The sequence below is a fragment of the Elgaria multicarinata genome, chromosome 1 (genome assembly GCF_023053635.1).
Source record: "Elgaria multicarinata webbii isolate HBS135686 ecotype San Diego chromosome 1, rElgMul1.1.pri, whole genome shotgun sequence".
NCBI classification, from domain to species: Eukaryota; Metazoa; Chordata; class Lepidosauria; order Squamata; family Anguidae; genus Elgaria; species Elgaria multicarinata.
The window spans coordinates 121,427,029-121,448,334 of record NC_086171.1 but is presented as its reverse complement, the minus strand read 5'-3'; the positions used below and the strand labels follow the sequence as shown (position 1 = coordinate 121,448,334).

The 21,306-nt window shown below is 39.6% G+C and overlaps 1 protein-coding gene across 2 annotated transcripts in view; it reads right to left on the bottom strand.

Annotated features, from left to right (window-relative positions):
- Positions 1 to 21,306, bottom strand: part of CDC14A (cell division cycle 14A) — an 85,339-nt gene that overhangs the window by 33,572 nt on the left and 30,461 nt on the right. Inside the window, exon 5 of one of the 2 annotated variants that reach the window (XM_063135693.1) lies at positions 17,629 to 17,708. The exons of the other annotated variant lie outside the window; for it this stretch is intronic. Coding sequence (XP_062991763.1) covers positions 17,629 to 17,708 — 80 coding nt within the window. The remainder of the gene's footprint in view (positions 1 to 17,628; positions 17,709 to 21,306) is intronic. 2 annotated transcript variants of the gene reach the window in all.

The window sequence follows — 21,306 nt, the reverse complement described above, 5'->3', positions numbered from 1 at the left end:
CATTTATGAATTGGGAGAAGCATTTTATTATAACTGGAAAACAAGAACTACAATGAAGATAGGGGTTTTAGCTGTGATTCACTGAATTTCTACAAATAGGTTGAATAATGCACATACATCTCTAGTGTCAATAACCTACAGTTTCTCATTGCAGCTATTCTGACATGTGCACGCATACCCTCCCACCCATTAAACTGACCTCCAAGAGAACAGACAATAAAAGATTTGCATGTTCTCTTGACACATCAAATATATCACCTACTATTACAAACGCAAGAGTATTAGGAACAAAGTTAAAAAGAAATCTTGATTGTTCTCTTTTATCCATTGACAAGAGCTTTCTATTTAATGAGTTTTTGTAATAAGTGTTTAGAACAGTTCAGTGTTTGAATGAATTGTTATGGGAAAGTTTATCCACAGGAAAAGCAGAAGCTAGACTTTTGTAATGCATGACAAATTGGCTACTTAAATTTATAAGTGCATGTTACAAAGAATGCTTGTTTGAAATGCCTGTGTGGGAAAAGTCAGACTGACAACATGACCTCCTGTGCTTTGAGAATCCAAGCCTAAATATAGATTTCTGTTTAATAATTCACCATTCAGTGGAGCTTTACAGTGTTTTGATCCGTCTAGTCAGGATTAGTAGTAACAACAACTAGATGCATGCTAAGAACCAACCTTAGGCGTAAGGTTTTAACAAGATTAAAGCACAAAAGTGCTAGAAAATTTAAGATATATTTCAACCATATTAACAACCAGGAGCCCAGATATGCAAGGGTAGGCTGTCGATATTCAGTAAGGGAAAACTTCCCATGTGAATTCTCAGATGCACTCTAGTAGTTAAGGTTGTCACTCTAAGAAAATATTTGATTATTCGTAAGTTTTAACCAATTAAATCTGCCCAGAAATAACTAGCACTGAAAAAATATATATCTGTTTTTAGAAGATGGTCACCAAAGTTGCAGTAGGCCATTACCTTAGAAGAAGCATGGCTTCCTGTGTGAAAGAAGAGGGGAAATGCATCTAAAATATGTTCCTTATAAGTGATTGTATTAAAACTAATTCTTAAATATATGCTGTCCAATTAATCAGGTGTATCTTTTAAAAACTGGTTAGAAGATTTTAATTGATTTTTTAAAAAAACAATTAACCCACCAATCCCAGCTTCCAGAACGGCAATGTGATCAGCTCTGAAATATTGTCCAGCATAAACACATCTTATTATTATATAAGCAGGGGAAAATAAGCTTCTGTATTTTTTATTGCATAGTGTTGTGTATTTCCGTTCCCTTCGGCATTCACATGTGCTGGCAAATTGACACAGGACACCCAAATCAGTGAGACTTCTTTTATTCAGGAAAATCTCATGGTGAAAAGCTTAATAGTTACACACTTCAGAAATACTTAAAGCTGAGTAATGGTCAGAAAGCTTTAGGCTCCAAAATAACGTACAGTCAAAATTCTACTCGCTACAATAACAACTTGGTTTCCCAGTTGCCATCTCAACGGTTCCAAAAACGGGTTCTAAACCCAACCAAGGGAGGGGAAAGATTCCTGATTCGCTCCTTCAGGCAATCACAAAGGGGAATTCTTGAAAGGCTTAACAAACCATCCCAATGGAACCAGTCCAAACGCAGCCACACGGTGGTAACTCAGGGAACATGCCCAAAGCCTAAACAAGATCATAGGGAAGGTAAAAATCTCAGGCACAAGAATTCCTGTGCAAGTACTTTAACACCAGGAACTCCCTGCCACCTGAGTGTGCAGAGAAGAAGTCCAACAATAAAAATCAATCCCAGTCTACCCTTATACTGAACAGTTGATAACACACACAATCCAGGGAAAGTAAAACCCCAGGCACAAAGAGTCCCGTGCTTGTACTTCAGCCCAGAGAAGTCCCTGCCATCTAAGCTTGCAGAGGAAAAGTCCAACCGTCAATTCCAGCCTACCACTATGCTGGGCTGCCCACAAACAGACAGTTCACAGCAAATGTGAGTTCAAGTCTATGAAAAGCCTCACAGCACTTTTCATGGCACAGCCCTTAGTAGTCCAAACTGAAGACAGTTCATGTGCAGAGTGCCTTCAAAGTCCCAAACAACGATGGATCCAAACAGGAAGTGATTTCGGGCCATGAGTTGAAAGATGATCCTAGCAAAGGCTTCTCGCCTTTGTTCCAGCTTATAAAGGGAGGTGTCGGCTTGTTCAAAACCACTTGACAGATAGGGGCTCTGGCCCGTAAATCATGCCTGTGTCCAAACAGAGCGGCCCTGCTCAGCCCACCAAGACGATGCCACAAACTGAGTGATTCTTTAAACAAGTCCCCCACCTTTCTAAATACTCTATCAGTTTCCCACAGAAATTTTACAGTCCCTAGGCCAAGGGGGGGGGGGGACACCAAACTACTCCCTTCTATACTTCCCCTGAGAACCTTGACAGAGATAAGCCTGCTCAGATTCTGACACTCCAAACCAGTTCTAATTAAATCTACTTACCACCTGCAAGGCCTCCCGGCCATGCTGAACCCTACCTGACACAGAATATTATGATTACTACCTGAACAAAGAAAGATGTATACACCAAGCTTTGTTTAAAGGTTTCAGCCAGGGCTAGACATTCAGTGTCATATTTGGCTCTTCTGCTGAATAGTGCAGCCCACTTAATTCAGCAGCCTAAAGGCCTCAATTTTCATTTAAAGAAGCACATTTCCAGTGTTTATGACTGCAAAAGTTATGGCAACGGCTGGATAAATCTCAGAAGCCAAAGAGGCAGGTTAGCAGAGAATAATGTGCAGTCTTCGGTACCCATCCTAGTTTCTTGCCTTTCTCTCTGACTAGAACAAAGCAGGCTCATGCACGTATGTACAATTTGCACAAGCACCCAAATTTAGCTTTTCTTGGCATAGAATGTGTGTCAGCAGAGTACTTACATTGCCCCCTCCCACAAGACAGACTGATATACTATGGGACTAGTGCCCCCAGCAGCACAAGATATGACTTTGTGTAAGGGGTCATTTTGATTTCTTTGGGCAAATTCAGAGAACCGAAAGAAGGAGAGACAAGGAAAAGCTGCAGGCAACCAATTGTTCCTTGTCCTTTGTCCGTTGTTGAATAGAATCCCCCTAAAGCTCAAAAGGTAGCATCATATTTGAAAGGTAACCAAAGAAAGTAATTTTCCATCCAAATTGCTACTTGTATTTCTTTGAAAATAGGTGATTGTGAATTCTCTGAGAATGGGAATGGTCCATTTTCCTCCTGAAGGCTATGTTTTTCTAGAAATCAAGTGCAGTCTGTTTGCATATAAATATTGTCGTTTTTTCCCCTGTGTGCACAACAGCCATTTATTCACTGTGCTCGATAAGGCACCTAATAATGCTGCCCAGATACCCATAGTGTGTTACCCTTATTCCTTCTGACAGCTTATACTCTTGCTTCAGAAAGATTAACAAAAAAGTTACGCCACAATTACAGTCTATATCAAGACTTCTGGCAGTATAAACCTACATGCTATCATTCAGTTGGCATGTGTTTACAATTTAAATTAAATACGTAGTAATGCAACAACTGGGAGAAAAGGCACAAAATTTGCACTGAGAAGATCTTATAAAAGACCACTCTCTTAAAGGTTTCTAATAGGTGTATACATCAACCACAATTTTGTCTGGGCCTCTCTTCAGCAATTTGAAAAGGACCCAATTTGCCTTAGAACACTGCAGGGGCCATCCTATTCAACTCAAGTTGGGACCTGGTTTTAGAAATTAAATGCTTTGTATTTCCTGGATGACTATCACTGGGAAATCAACAAAAGGCTACAACACTTTTGCATTCACAGGCCTAGTAGCCCCATCTGAGTGGATGAACCCTGCCAAATTTCATACTGTCTGGTAGAGGAGGTTTAGTACAAGATGGCCTTTCCCATTTGGGTTTTTTTAAAAAAGGATTCGCTTAAGTAGGGATGTATGAGAATATTGTACATGCCCATTCACAACCCCAAATACAGATGCAAACAAGAGAACTTGTTCACTGATATTTTTTTTAGAAAATTCTCAAACATGCTCGCATTTGAAAAATGTACAATTTCTAACGAACGAACAATTTGAATTCACACATTTTTTAAAAATGCACAATTTCATGTTTTACTCTGTTGGGGAAAGTTGTACAACTCTGGAAAATGCATGTAGTTTTTGTGCAAATTTCACATTTCATTTGCCCAATTTTCTCATGTGTGCAAAACAAACAGACATCATAAATCAAACGGAAATTGAGGAAAGACAAAAATCAAATTGATGTTAGAAGAATTTGGGTGAAAGTGAACTTCATTTATTCACTCATCCCTGTCCGTTACCTCCTGTTGTTGGTGGTTTTTTTGCTGCGGGGGGGGGGGGGGGGGAGACCATGAAGAAGAACTGGAACATTTCAGAAGGATAGGTTTAGCAGGGTTTGTGCTAGAAAATTTTACCGTAGGGTGTGTGTGTGTCTAAAACGCCATTCACTCCCCTCCCCGTGATAGTTTTGTGGGCAATTTTTATGAATACATCGTAGAGGTGCTCATATGTAAGTAACCTGTAAATATTCAGAAGGCTATCATGAGTAGGGTGACCATATGATTGGATTTGCCCGGATTTGTCCGGGTTTGTGTTGACAAATCCGGGAGGGGGAGGGGAAATCCGGATTTTTTTCCAAAGAGCAGCTCTAATGGGAATTAACAAAAATGCTTATAACTCCGTCATTTTTTAAGATAAAGTCATGAAACTTGGCATGATGGTAGCTCTTAGGAAGGGCTTTAGTCATACCAAATTTGAAACAGATCCGTTCATCCATTGATTTTTTAAGGAATTTTTTAAAAATTGAGGTTTTAACATTATTTTTAAAATCGTCATTTTTAAAGATAAAGAGATAAAAGTTGGCACCATGATAGCTTTGAGGTAGAGCTTTAGCCATACCAAAATTTGAAACAGATCTGTTCATCCATTGATTTTTAGGAATTTTTTAAAATTTGAGGATTTTTTTTTTAAATGTTATTTTTAAAGATAAAGAGATGAAACTTGGCACTATGATTGCTCTTAACAAGGACTTTAGCTATGCCAAGTTTGAAACAGATCTGTCCAACCATTGAGTTTTAGGATTTTTTTTTAAAGTTTGAGGTTTTAAAATTATTTTTTAAAAATAATTTTAACATGGCGATCATGTTGTCCTCCTTTTTGGTTTCCAAAATATGGTCACCCTAATCATGAGGAATTAGGGCGTTTACATGAATGAAAAACAGATTTAGTATTTTGTTTGTTTTCTGTTTAATTGACAGCATCAAGGTCACTTTAAGAGCTTTATCCTTGATGGGGTGGATGAAGGACACTTTACTGAAAATATATATGAAAGTATGCACTGTAGAGCTTGTACACACTGTATAGTAGAAAGGAAGCATTTGAAGCTTGGTTATTTTTAAAAGGGATTCCTATTCTGCCCTTTTGTGGGCAGTTTGTTGTATTCTTTGTTGTATGCAACCATAAAACTCAGACACTCATCCCCCCATATTCTTTCAAGCAGAGGGAGTGTCCTTTTTTCTCTTTCTTTCAGAGAAAGAAGTGTAGCTCATCAGTGGGGTTTACATCAAGTGATGGGAGGGATAGCAGTAGAGGTGGCAAGCTCAGTTCTCCCCCCGCCCATCCGCCCCCATGCTCCCAAAATGCCTGAACCTTGTGAATTTTCCCCACATCATGGTAAATTAAAGGTACACAGCAACTTTGGTAGCAAGGTCCATGCACAAGATCCTGCTTTCCTTGTATTGGCAAGTAAGTCTGAAAGTGCTGGGGGACCTTCAGGCACTTTTTAATGTCTTAGTTGAACACCACATACCTGCCTGGGAGGTTGGTGTCAGCAGCAATCATCCACTGACCAGGCAGGCGTGGGATAGGTATCCCCTATTTAGTGCTGACTTTCAAGCAATTTCTGGAAATTCGGAGCATGGCTGCTGCCTCTGCTATCAGAGACATAGTCACAAAATTCAGCAAAAATAGAGGTCCTGGTATCTCACCATAATTGTTTTTAGTAGTTTTAAATTGTTTTTATAAATTTGGCAAGTTAGTTTTTTTATATTATGTTTTGTATTTCTTGTAAACTGCCCAGAGAGCTTTAGCTATTGGATGGCTACCAGGAAGGCTATTGAGTGGCTATATGGCACCCTTGTTGTGGAATGAGCTTTCCAGAGATGTTCACCTGGAGCCTATTCTGTGCTCTTTCTGGCACCAGGTGAAAACCTCGTTATTTTCACAGGCGTTTTAGCAATTTCGCTCTGTTGTTTTAAATCTCTTATTGCATTTTAAATCTCTGCATTGCTGCTAGCTTTTATTGTGGTGTGTACTTTTATATTGCAGTCTTAAGCTTTTAAATTTTATATTGTATTTTATGATGATTTTGTGGTTTTAAGTGTTACGAACTGCCCAGGGAGCACTGAAATGTAATAAATAAATAAATTAAAGAAGCAGTATCTGATAACTTTCCTCTACATTCCTCCTTAAAAGGGAACTAAACAGGAGAGCCTTGGTGAAGTTATTCCCAGGCTAGAAGCTAAAGCTGTCAGTAACAAAACTACAACCCTCTTCTTCCTACCTTTCTTCCTACCCTAGCATTTTCCTTATATGGTGAGCTTAGAGAGAAATATATAATTATTTCCACATACAGGCTCAATGTAACAACCACCCATGGATTGCCAGGGCTGCACGGGAGTAAACACACTACCGCGTCACAGTGCGTGTCTCCAGGTCCCTCAAAATAATTCCCAGAGCTTCAGGAATCAGGAAAATTCAGGTTCAGGTTGATTCTGGGGACCCTTGCTTCACTTTGGACAAACCCTAAATCTGACCAAATCAACCTGATTTGATTTGGAAGTTGTCCAAATCCAATCTACATGCCTAGATTCTATAAAGACATGTGGGATTAAGCTTTATAGTAGCTAATCCCACCACCCAGGGGTGGGGAGTGTATATTGGAAGAAATTTTAAAACCTGTGCTGCAAAGCAGGATTGCTCTCATTTCATTCTCAAACACTGAAAGACTCACAACAGTGGTTTGTAAAACTGCAGTGAAGGAGCTGACATTACAGAGGTAGCCTCACAGTCCTTAGTTTACTGTCAAAAATGGACTCGCTATCACAAGAGTCATGGCACTGAAACCAAACTTCCAGAATGAGGGATCTTTATTTTCCTTTGTGTAAGAGACTAACAAGTTCTGGCAAGCCCTTTACAATACACTATTAACAAAGCTATGACTACACCATCTCTCTTCCACAACAAATATCAAATATAGGCCATTCTTGCAAATAAAACATTCTCATGTGTCAAATAACATTCTCTAATGCTTTAGTCATTTATGTACAGCGACCTTATAAAGTCTCACCTCATTAACTCTTGTAATTATGTCTGTCCTAATACTTTCCTATTTTAAAATAATAGACATACCACAAAGTTTATGTAAGTTTCTCCATCTCCAGCAATTATTGGGTAAACTCTCTACCCCAATAAAACCATTGGTAATGTCCTAGATTAGACTATTTATGACATTCTGCCAACTATTAAAAATAATCTTTATGTCTAAAAAAAACCTTTAGTGATGACTGCAGTATAACAATCACATTCATAACCATTCAGATATTATCTTATTTGCTGTGCTTGTACAGCAAAATTCCATAATAATTGCTATATAGCTCATTTCAAAAAAGAGAATAATTGTAAAGTAGCTTGCTTTTGGTCTGTAATGCTTCACAGAAATAATTCTGTCCCAAATTGTATGTTTGCGTAACTTTATAAAAGAATGAGAAATTCTAAACATCATTATTTTTAACCTCCAGTGAGAACTCCATGTTAATGTATCAATAAATAGATGTGAGTCCATTCTAATTATCTAGCCTGTTCAGCTTAATATCTTCTAGCAAGGGGAATAAGGTGTCCAAGATGTTGATTCTGAGTGCTGGGGATACAGCAGAGATACAACCTGTCGGGAAGACATCTATATTCTCTGCAACAAGGGTTCCAATGCAACCCCCATCATGTTTCACAGTAATAATTGTCTATATAGCCTGTGTGGTATGACAGGCTGGTTACCAGCTATGGGTTAGATGCAGCCCTTGTGACTTCCCTCCGAGCATGAGGAACCCCAGTGACGAAGTATCTCAGCCCCAGTGACAAAGCGTCAGGACACATGCGAGTTGAACAACTGAGTGAGGAAAGGTAAGTGAAATTACTTAACTATTTAGTTACCAGAGGTAATAATTTATAATTTAAAATTCATAAAAAGCTGCTGAAGCCAAAACACGGCCACAGCAAAGGGAAATAAATCCCAGAGGAGCAGCCACTTACAAACTTACAGTAGAGAGCTAAGTATTAGGGGGGAAATCCAGCAAGAACCACCAAGTGGGATATGGTCATCTCTGGATATAAACTCTAGAGGAAGGACAGGGAAAGGCATACTGGGGGCAGTGTTGCTCTGTACATCAAAGAGGGCATTGTATCAAGTAGACTACAGCAACTAAACGGGGCAGACTCTTCCACAGATCCATCCGTTCCAGATAAATTGGTTGAAAGCATTATTAAAGACAAAATTGGGAAGCATATAGGACATGTCCTGCTGAAGAAAAATCAACAGGGCTTCCGCAAAGGCTAGTACTGTCTCACTAATCTTCTAGAATTCTTTGAAAGCGTCAATAAACATGTAGACAGGGGTGATCCGGTGGACATTGTTTACTTGGACTTCCAAAAGGCTTTTGACAAAAGTCCCTCACTGAAGACTTCTGAATAAACTTAGAAGTCATGGAATAAGAAGAGAGGTCCTCTTAAGGATCAGTAACTAGATAAAGATCAGAAAGCAGAGAGTAGGAATAAATGGTAAATTCTCCTGATAGAGGGAAGTAAATAGTGGGGTCCCACAGGGATTGGTATTGGGACCTATTCATTTCAACTTGTTCATAAATGATCTGGAATTCGGAGTGAGCAGTGAAGTGGTCAAGTTTGCTTTTGACACCAAATTATTTAAGGTTGTTAAAACACAAAGGGATTGTGAAGAGCTCCAAAGGAATCTCTCCAAGCTGGGATAGTGGGCATCCAAATGGCAGATGCAATTCAATGTAAGCAAGTGTAAGGTGATGCACATTTTGGGGGAAAACCCCAACTTCAAGTATAACCTGATGGGATCTGAGCTGGTGGTGACCGAACAAGAAAGAGATCTTGGGGTTGTGGTGGATAGCTCGATGAAAATGTCAACTCAGTGTGTGACAGCTGTAAAGAAGGCAAACTCCATGTTAGGCATTATAAGAAAAAGAATTGAGAATAAAACTCCAGTATCATAACTGCCTTTATAAAAATCTATGGTGCGAGCACACTTAGAACACTGTGTACAGTTTTGGTCACACCTCTCTCTCTCTCTCTCTATATATATATATTATAGAGCTGGCAACAGTGCAGAAAAGGGCAACTAAAATGATTAAGGGGATGGAGCATTTCCCCTACGAGTGAAGGTTACAACAGCTGGGATTGTTTTGCTTGAAAAGAAAATGAGACTAATGGGAGACATGATAGAGGTGTACAAAATTATGCATGGTGCAGAGAATGTGGATAGGAATGCATTTTTCTCCCTCTCTCAAAATAGTAGAAGCCAGTGTCATCCCATGAAGCTGATTGGTGGGAGATGCAGGACATATAAAAGGAAGTATTTCTTCACACAGCGCATAGTTAAATTATGGAATTCACTACAAGATGTAGTGATGGCCACCTATTTGGATGGCTTTAACAGGGGGTTGGATAAATTCCTGGAGGCGAAGGCTATCAATGGCTACTAGCCCTGATGGTTGTGTGCTATCTCCAGTATCCAAGGCAGTAAGCCCATGTGCACCAGTTGCTGGGGAACTTGGGTGGGAGGGTGCTGTTGCACTATGTCCTGCTCTGTTGATCCCTGATCGACAGCTGGTTGGCCACTGTGCAAACAGAGTGCTGGACTAAATTGAACCCTCGGTCTGATCCAGCATGGCTCTTATGTTATGTTGCCCCCCACTCCAAATCTGCTCCGGACAGTCCCCAGTTTTCAAGTAAGAATAAATAGTTTTCTGGTCTGTAGAAAAGACTGCCTTTACAAGGCATTCAGTCTTTCAACCTGAGGCAGGAAGAATAATTGCATCTACAACCCTTTTCTCTATATGGGCGAGTCCCTTTGTGCCTGTCAATGTTTACTCAGCTTCTTGCTGCGACCTGGCCAGCCAATATGAGATTTTGTCTGGCATCATTTATAGACAACAACAGGTTAGAGACAGGGAGCAGGCAGTATAGATTCACCTACGGCAACTTCACTTATTTGTACACTAAGCAGCTCACGTCTGGCTGTCTCTACCATCAACTTGCATTGTGTAATGTAGGGGAAAGGGCTGGCAAATAAATTGGAGTTATGCACTTCCATATATGGAAACCATGCAAAAAAACAAAACCTTCAACATTATAAATGGGTATTGCTTTTTTATTGTGAAATTGAATTTAGTCACATTCCAGTGCAACAGATCCTTCTGGAAGCCAGAATGTCTGCCTATGATAAAATCATTTGACTAAGAACCTAACATAAGTGCACTCAATGCAATATTAATCTCTTCAGCCAGCATTAACTTGCCTCCCTCACTTTCCATCATACATAGAGATTTGAAACTGGCCGCATGGTATATCTGATCAAGCTGTATACTTATATTTCACCAGTATTTTGCTCCTCCAAGTGCTTAAATGAAATGATGGCTGAACTTTTAAGCAGATTAAGATTGTCGAGGTCATTGAACTAAATGAAAACAGGTCTATTAGAACAAAAACTAATGTATATATTTTAAGAGGTTGTCATTCACACAATGATTCTGTCCTGCTGCAATGTGAGGTATGAGGTCTCAAGATTAGGTTTACTCAGCAGTAGCATCTAGACAGAGGAATTCATTAACCTGAGAAAACCAGCAATCTGCTGCACTTTACATGTTCAGGCAACAGTCTAGATGACTTTGTGTGAGCATCTTTTCTACAGTTGTTTCTAGTTTCTAAGGTTTGCTGTTTTGGCAAATGAGGGTGGTTTTTGTTGCTGATGGAGGTTTTGCTTTAATTTTGACCATTTTGTTTAGTTGATTTTAATATATTTTTTATTTTTAATTATATTATTTGTAAGCTGCTTTGTCTGCCCTTTTAGTGCAGAAACGGAGTATAAGCTGCCTAATAAACAAACAAATTACATGAATATTTGTGGAACTATTTCCCACTAAACAGGTATCATACTGTAATTCACTTCTTTTTTTTTAATAACCTGCAATGGCATCCTCTATAACTGGCTTTTCTTGGTTCACTACACATAGAAATCCTGGAATCTGTCGTATCTTAAACAGAGAATCCTTCCAGATAACAAGGTATTCTTGTGGTGGTGGTGGTGGGGGAACCACCAGTGACTAGGATCATGATAAATTACAGAAATATCCCATTGAAACCCTAAGGCCACATTCAGAATTTTTTCCTTTTAGAATTGCCCCCAGGGAAAGTTTGGAATAGACTTCAGGCTCACCTGCTAACTCATTGCAGGGAGAAGTAAATGGCCACACTGGTATTTCCCTACATTTATTTGAACATGAGATCTCCCTGTATAGTTTTCACTTTTCCTGAAGAAACAGGGGAGCACAGAAGAGGGAGGAAGACACTGTAGAAGCTTGAGGCCTCCTTCCAATATCTCCCAGAGTCCCAGGCACATTACTCTCAGGGAAGAAAACCAAGCAGCCCTAAGAGTTCATTCTCCTGGAAAGATCAAGTGGCAAAATAAAAGTGAATGAAGGCATTAATATGGCCTCCCTTCAATTTGTGTCAAAATTGCTTTAAAATTGAAGCAGGGAGCATATTTTGGATGATCAGGCTACATAGGACAGATAAAAAAACAATATTGCTCTCAACTAGGAAACAAGTCAATCAAAACCTAAAAAGACTATACATAATGATTCTCTTGTTTATGTGCCATCCCACAAAGTGAGCAGTGCAGGCTTCAAAATATCTTTCCTATCATTGATAAGCTGACCCTGTTTTAAATATTTGATACTTACAGCCCAGGATACATTTCTGGCAGCTATCTAAACTTCAGGTGATTACAAATAGCTGTGCTGACAAAGCTTTGATCCTTGGCATTTTGCCAGCTTCTTCAAGAGACTGAATCAGTAATTTCCGCACTAATCAAAAGTATTCTCAGGAAATGGCAACCGTATGCAACTATCCTTGCATCCACTGTTTCCTAAACTTCCAGAAACTAGATACAAAGGACAAAGGAACAGCTTCCAGCATTGTTTAACTTAATTTTCAACCCGGATACTTTGGTGCCTGTGACTCGCATCTATTCCCGCAATGCTATTAAGTTATGGCAAATGTGACAAAGCCTTGATGGAATCATCGCAGACCCACCTTTTCTATGCAACTAAATCTGCCGAACACTGGAACTTTCAAGTTGTTGTTGGTGAAGCATAAAATTTTCTTGTTTTCTTGTTGCCCACGATTAGCATAAAATGATAAGCAAGGACAATCACGGCACATGGATGATCAATCCTAAAGCATTACATGACCAAATATGAAAGGGTTGGACAAGGAAGTCATACAGTCAAGGCTGAAAACCAGAGAAATTCTTTACCTGATAATGAAGTATTTCTGTGATTCCACAGAAGCATAATACATGATTTTGGCCACGGAGTACAGTATCGAGACCTGCAGCTCAAGCTTACAGCTCAAGCTTGCCCTTCCCTATGAGTAGGAGAATAAGGTGACTGCAAAATAGATTTTAAAAAATAAAACTCTGCAAATTTGTGTAATTTCTATAGTTTGCAGAACCTAGAGTTCCTTGGTACAGCATTTTGGATTTTAGCATCGAGTCTATACATCTCTATATTATTAGATAGGTGCACACACCCCCTACTTAAGGCTGCTAAGAGGTCAACTGTGTCAGTCCTCTTAGAATTCTATTCTCCCAATGTTTTGTAAACTTGCCTTCAACTTTAAGTGAGGCATTAAGAACTGAACACATGTTAGCTGATTTCATTTTTTTTAAAATTTAATGCAGAGTATGATTTTAAATTGAAACTTTGGGGTGGGATAAAATGAGGATAGGACAAGTATTTCATCAACAAGTATAGTACACCACCCTGAGATCTTAATAATATAGGGTGGGATACAAATGTTTTAAATAAATAAATAGAGTTTGTTAGTGAGCAGAAATATGGACTTCAGAGTTCCAAAATGCTGCTAAGAGACCTGGGTAGCCTAACACAGTGAATAGATTTTAGCAAGCTTTAACTGACAAAAGTAAGCCTCATTTTCTGGGTGGGCCTCTCATAGCTATGTCACCCTTTTCTCATACAGTCTTATCTGAAGATGAACTGGCAGATTTCACTTTTAACCAGGCACTAGAAAGGCAATTAATTTCCCAAGCTGAGACGCTTTGGGAATCTGTGAAATGGACCCCCTATGCTCCTTCTGAGAGCATGGAGGAATGTAGCCGGTCTACTCCTGAGAGGGAGGGAGGCATCTGGTAGAGGAACCTGTAAGATCCAATCCACAGGTACTGTGCTTCAGTCTCACTTCAGGGGGCAATGTGCATGGTCAGCCAGGAGAGCTTTTGTGGCTCAAGGGATGGCTTCCTTGTGGGGGCCTCCATAGACACCCAGCTATGAGAGCTTGATTAGCTCAAAGGAGGTGTGAACTTTCTTTGCATGTATATATTCTGCATCCATTTTCTATTAATGAACTGTCATCTTTTTTTTTCGTGTGTGTATTTGTATTTCTTTATTTACAGTCAACAGACCAATATAAAACAAGAAGATACACCATTATATAAAACAATACAAAGTAGGGATAAAGAAAGAAGGGGGAGTGTCATCTTTTTGCACAAGTGGCTTGTTTCATCTTGGCAATCAAAAGAACCTGATTGATGACTTGGTCCAGGCAGAACCAGAACCCAGAAAAAATTAGCTTTCTATTTAAGTAAAAGGGAGGTCGTGAAAGTGCTGCAAACTCCAATTCTGGTATGAAAGGGCCTGTGTATGATATCACTAAGATGTGGACAAAGGCAGGTAAGGGAAGAAGAGGAGTCAGGGAGGGAGCTGTCAGAGGGCTGGCCCAACACACTGGCACCACCTGTCACATGAAAAGGGAGGGTGCTACTGTGGGATTGGTACAAGCAAGGGGGAAGAAATTAGAAAAATGCAAGGTCCTCTGGCAACATTAAAAGATGGATTGTGTGGGGCTCAAAAGACACCAAGTTCCAGTGCAGGGTAAACAATGATTTGAGCCAGAATGAATCATTTGGACCACAGTTTGCACATATATAGATATTAATTGCGCATGCATACACACACACCACCAGTCTACGAAAAACAAAATAGGACAAATTGAAATAATTGTTTAAAAGCTAAAACAGAAAGGAAATTGGAATAGAGAGAGCGGGAATGAAGCAAATTTCATCTTCAGTAGTCAGTGTATAGGTTTTAATTCTGAGCAGCAACATGAGCTAATAAAAGGAAGGGAAATCTTGCAAAACTGAGAGAATACCTCTCTGCAACATTTTAAATAATTAATGGTGAGACTAAGGTAGTTGTGCCCTTAATTTGTAAATATCGGAATTGGTACATAAGCAATTTTGTGGAAGATAATTAACATTACATAATTTTAAGCCATTCTTTTCATAATTTCAGATTTTCAAATATAGCATTCACAACAAGTATGTGTGTGTCATGTATGTCCTGTAATGTTTACCCACTTCCACATATGGTACTGCCTTAATGCTGTTCACCCAGACAGGTCTTCATGTACATAGATCAGAAAAAATCTAAAAACATGAATTTTGGGGGTTTAAGTATTTTTAAAGAATTTAATGAAAAACCTATGTTTATGCCTACAATTCCCAGCATGCCTTGGGCGGAACTCCCAGCATGCCTTGGGTGGGAGGCCAGACTTACTGGCCTTTGGCGGCCATTGTGATTCCTAAGCTCAGTCTCAAGCAATCAGTGCAATTCCACATAAAAGGAAACTATTATTATTTATTTATTTATTTATTTATTTATTTATTTATTTATTTATATAGCACCATCAATGTACATGGTGCTGTACAGAGTAAAACAGTAAATAACAAGGCCCTGCCGCATAGGCTTACAATCTAAACTACCCACATGAATGGGCCGCATCCATTTGTGGTGCCTCCTCCCACCTGCCATGTGTGGTTTTAAAATCATAACTAGATACAACAGCATGTCTTTGAGAGTTCAAACTCTGGACATGCTCAAAGGCACCCTGTCCTGATATTGGTTTTCTCAGAAACTGAGGGAAGTACACATGCAGCCTTCACCCTTAAGAGGGAGGGAGGGAAGGAGGAAAGGGAAGCACTCTGTGCATGCCCAGAAACAGAATTGATGAAGGAGGGCAAGTTCCGGGCCCAGTCCCCGCCCTTCAGTACAGGCTCCTGATGGAGCACTTCGTGGGTGAGAAGTCTGGGCTGAGACAGTCCCAGTAGGACTTGGCCGGAGTTGTGCATGTCCATTGACAGCCGCTTACCTCCCCTCCTTGGCAATGCTACTTCTCGATGCTCTAGCAAGGAGCCACATCAGCCACGAGAGGAAAGGGCCTCTCAAGAGGACATGGGCACCTGAGGGCCGCCAAAGGCATGCTGGGAGGTGTAGTACTGGCATCACTATCTCTCAGTCCTAACTCGGCCCCCACTAACTGACTTTCCCCAACTGCCACTAACTCTGCCCACCATTCCATTCTAGCCTTACCTATCAGTCATTCCTTCATTCACTCTTCTGTTTCAATAGCCTTGGATGGGAGAGAAGATTTATCAGGCTGTGGCAGCCATCACCTGGAAGTGGCTCACCATCCTGGGCCTGAAGGCAGAGCACCTGGGTTGGATGCCTCAGTTGCTAGACCCCATCAGAAGCAGAAGGGAAGGAGGTCGCAGCTCTGGGCAAAAGGCATGCTGGGAGTTGTAGTTTTTGTTTTGTTGGGACAAGAAAAATCATGAGGATAGCTTCAAGACGGCACTGGCCAGGCGTTGAGGGGGACAGAGAGGGAGAGAGAGAGAATAAACTAATTTAATTTGTTTTAAAGTTACCTCACAGGCCTAGGACAGGCCTACCTTGCAGGGTTGTTGTGGGGGTAAGAGGGGGGGGAAATGAATTTAATTTGTTTAAAGGTGAACTCACAGGCCTAGCACCGGCCTGCTACTTTAAGATGGTGGATCCGCTTCCCTACTATATGTTATTCAGATATCTGGGCAATGCCAGGTATATTTTGAAAACATATTTTTAAGTTTGCATCGTTTTTAGCTGGTAGAAAGGGTGTTGTGTGTCCTGATTGTTTTTGAAGTTTAGACGGCTGCTCTGGCCAAGGCACAATGGGAGGTGTAAGCTTTTCAGGTAAAAAAAAAAAGTGTTGTTTATCAAGGAAGCTCTAATTTAAAATACAGTTCTTATTAACACGTATAATCCGCCCCGCACACTCAGGTCCTCTGGGAAAAATCTACTTCAAGCTAGCAAAAACTAGATTAACAACTGTTACTCAGAGGATCTTCTCTTCTGCTGCTCCCAGACTGTGGAATGGCCTGCCGGAGGAGACTCGTGAACAGTCTACTAGCATTCAAGAAAGCTATAAAGACTGATCTCTTCCGGCAGGCCTATCCAGTGGAATTTTAAGATGTTTTTAAAATGTTTTTAGGATGTTTATAACAATGTATATTATGTTTTAACTGAGTATTATATATTTTATCGTTTATTGTTGTTCCCCGCCTCGATCAAAGCGGAGAGGCGGGCAAGAAATAAATTTATTATTATTATCATTTTTCCATTTATTCTAACAAAACAATTTACTAACTGAAACAAACTAAAAAAACTAACTAACCTAAAGATGAGTAAGTTGCATAGAAATTTATTATATATCAAATAAATGTGATAAACATTATTCACGGACCCAAGCAACGCCGGACATATCAGCTAATACTGAATAAGTGTATTAAATTACTCAGTGAATAACATATGAGCTAAAGCTTCAGCTAATTTGCATGCTTTAGCAATGCAGGTGAAGCAAGGAAAAGGTGGCATAGGTAATCCTGTGTATGAGTAGAAAGCACTTCTCCATCTACTGGGGGTGGGGAAGAGGGGCTGAAGTAGGAAAACCCCCCCCCTCCATTTAGATCTTAGTTATTAGCAGGTGACAAGAGAAAAGAACAAGCAGCCAGAGAAGCAGGCACAAGAACCTGTGGGGGCACCATATCGTAAGAAGTATTCTATACAATAATATCCATGCTGACTGAAGAGTGGGAAGTACTGCAATAGCATGCACTGGCCTCAAATCACCAATGTTTAGGAACTTTAATGTTAACTTGCTTAACTCGCCAAAAGAGCTGGTGTAGCACAGTGACCAAGAGAATGAGCTATGAATCAGGAAGTTCCTGATTTGTCTCTCACCTCTTCCATGAACTCAAAACAGGTAAGCTATGCTCAGAGGAAGATAATAATACTGTGACTTACCTTATAGGATTGTTGTAAAGATTAGGGTTAGTGCAAACATCCTGAACCCTTGAAAGTGCTATATAAAAGTATTATTATTTACAGCCATACCTAAACGGAAGATATGGTGGATTAGATCCAGATAAAAGTAGTCGGTAAGCTTCTTCTGGCGTTTTCTTCAAGTAGATCACCTGCAAAGAAAACCAATATGAAGCAACACCTCATCTTAGAAAAGCTGAAATGATATTGACAGTTGTACAATATATTTCTCAAGCTAACGCTTTAATGTGAATTAGATGTAACTTGGATTTGTGGCAATTCAGTCCTTTATCCTTTGCTCTGTAGCCTTTTGTCAGTCAGATAAAATGCCATTTTGCTGAATGTACTCATGGCCATACCATGTTTCACAGAAGCACCACAGCAACCAAACTGCGTTAAAGTAAATCAAGTTTCAGTGTTACGTTGTTGTAAACATTCATTAATTATCTTCTCCATCGTCTGATTCTATTGTCGTGAATTAAGGCAAACATTTGTGAGCCAGGATTTCCCCACTGACAAAAAATATTCTTGCTCTTATACTGACAGAGCACATTGAACACAAATAAGTAAATAAAAACCATTGGCCCGCTCAATCTTAGTATCGCCCTCTTCATACATCTTAAGTATTGCTGACCCCAAATCATACAAAATTACCAACATTTCTATACATTCTGATGTCACAGTGAATTCTTAGCTGAATACCTCATCAAGTTACTTACTACTTCTCTCTGGTTATTGGTGACTACAAGCCCCTCTTATCCTATAAATCCTGTCTCGTCAACATAAATATATCCATTAGGATTTCCGTTCTCTCCTATGAGAAAGGCACCTTAGTGCATGCAGACACATTCCCCACTGTGAAGGCAGGTGTTTCCCTTCTCACGGAGAAGAACAGGAAGAGCCTGGACACACAGGGCTTTATAAACTCAAACAAGTAGACAGACACCAAAATTTAGAACTTAAAATAAAAATAAAGAGATACTGCCTGTATAGTGATTATCTTGCTTGTTTAACACACTCAATACAATTGCTTTTTAACTGTCTTTCAGAAAGATTTTGGGATTCCTTCCCAGAGAATACAGATTGCTTTCCTGTGACTATGAATTACACAGAGCACTGAACTAGTATTGAAACAAGTGGGATTTCATGAAGAGCACTATTTGAAGGAACTGCACGTTAAACCAGTTTGCTGCAATATCCTGACCTCAGTTCCACAGATGCTTTCATAATACCTCCTGTGACTTCCCTCTCTTACAATAAGAACACTCCCTTTCCCAATCCAGTATTGGTCTTCTTGAAATCAAATTGCTTCCTTCTCCTTTGTCTTCTCTTCTTTTGTAGTCAGAGAATATAACATGCTTACAGCATTCAGCGGTTCCAAAATAAAAACCAAAAACCCACATCCAACAACCCAAAGCCAAGAAACTCCTAAGGAGTTACATAACTAAGATACATTACTAACAGATATGGTACACTATGTGCTCTATCACTTTAGAAAGTCATATCACAACTACCAGGAAAGGGGCATTTTCTACTGTGGCACCCTGGCTGTGAAATGAGCTTCCTAGAGAGGTCTGCCTGGCACCTCCTTCTGGCGCCAGGTGAAGACCTTTTTATTTTCCCAGTATTTTAGCATTTTACTATCCTAGTCTTTTTTCTCTGCTGTTTTAACTGTGTTATTTAAATCTGCATTTTAAATCTCTGCATTGTTGGCTCAGTTTTATTCTGGTTGTACTTTTATATTGTGGTCTTAAGCTTCCATATTTTATATATATTTTATTTATTTATTTATTTAAGGATTTTTATGCCGCCATTCAGCCAAAAAAGGCACTCACGGCAGCTTACAAAAGTATTTCTTGACAGTCCCTGCCCACAGGCTTACAATCTAAAAGACATGACACAAAAGGAAAGGGGATTGGGAGGGAGGAGGAGGAGGGGGAAAAGGAAAGCAAATTCAGGCACTACAATCTTAGTTGCAAAGTTCAGCAGTTACAGTTGACAGCAGGAGGGAGGGGGCTCTCAGCTGGAGCTGGACCCAGGCACGGTGGAGAGGTGCCTGGCTGCTGCTTCCTCCCTCACTGGTGGCCTCTGCAGAGACAGTTGGTAGCAGGAGGGAGGGGGCTCTCAGCTGGAGCTGGACCCAGGCACGGTGGAGAGGTTATTTAAATCTGCATTTTAAATCTCTGCATTGTTGGCTCAGTTTTATTCTGGTTGTACTTTTATATTGTGGTCTTAAGCTTCCATATTTTATACTGTACCTTATGATTTAAATTTTTGTGAACTGCCTAGAGAGCTTCAGCTATTGGACAGTATAGAAATAAATAAATAAATAAACTCATTTTTAATTGCTAGCATAGGTGATATAGAGCTTTATCACACCAGCGTTATACTGTGCAATCACTGCGAATTACGTGCAAAGGACTCTGAAGTTTTCCAGTTTATAATCTGCTTTTATTGTGAAGTACTCCCATGCATCCTGCTTTAATTGTACAATAAAGCAAAAGACTCGCCCTATTTTGCTACTAGTTTTTGAGCGTATCATCCGAGCGGCCACTGGGGCGCGGGAGCAGGATTTGAAGAAAAATTAAACAAATGCTTACATCTGCGTAAGCTTTAAAGATAAAGACATCAAAACTGTCACAGTAATAGATATTAAGGAGAGCTTTAAGCATACCAAATTTGAATCGGATTGGGTCATCCATTGATTTTTTGTGATCTTTTTTGCATTTCCCCCCTTAAACCCTTTCCTGGTATGCAAAGAATCTTGCCGCCCGGTAGCAACAACAACAATGCTGACAGCTTAGCGCTGTAGAGGGAAACAGGTACGTGGGATGAAGCTTTTAGTATGATACACGTAAACTTTTCCAGAAATATTTTGCCAGGTTCCTTTCCATTCCCCATTTCGTTCTTGCAAAGTTGTTTTTAAATAATACATTATTTAATACTTAAGACATTGCAGAGGCACATGTTAAACTAAATTTACAACCATATTCTACATAATTTCACTAAGTGTATAATAAATGCATTTAATTTCATACCATAGAATTATTTTCCCCCATGCTATAGAATTTAAGTGAATTGCCTAGACAGCTTTGGCTATTGGGCGGTACAGAAATGCAGTAAGAAAATAAATAAATATAGGACATATTAAAACATTTGGCTTTTTCATTATTTCAGTTACTAGTTGCTGTACAGTTCTTTACCAAGGCTGACAGAAGTATACTATGAGTTTTGCTGAAATGAACAAAAGTATCTTGGCAGATTTACAGAGCTGGAACAGATTTAGTAGTGGTACTGTACATGTGAAGTAAGTTCTCATTCTTGGGCTTTTTTGGCAATGTCTATATAGTACAATTCACGGCATATACTACCCAGACAAGAGAAAGGTTCTAAGAGCTATATGTTACATATCCAGCTAAACAGTCAAATGTTAACTAAGACTTGCTAGGTAGGGACTAGGAGCATTGTTTGCTAACAATATTAGAATGTAAGCCTATGCGGCAGGGTCTTGCTATTTTATTGTTTTACTCTGTACAGCACCATGTACATTGATGGCGCTATATAAATAATAATAATAATAATAATAATAATAATAATAATAATAATGAAAAGAAAAGCCTGGGGCTCTTAAATTGCATTTTGTACAGCACATGACAGTACTACAGAAAAAGTAAGACAGAGAAAAGAGTGACTTCAAGACAAAAATACGCAAGTCACATTGTGCACCTGTTTAAAGTACATAGCTACTAG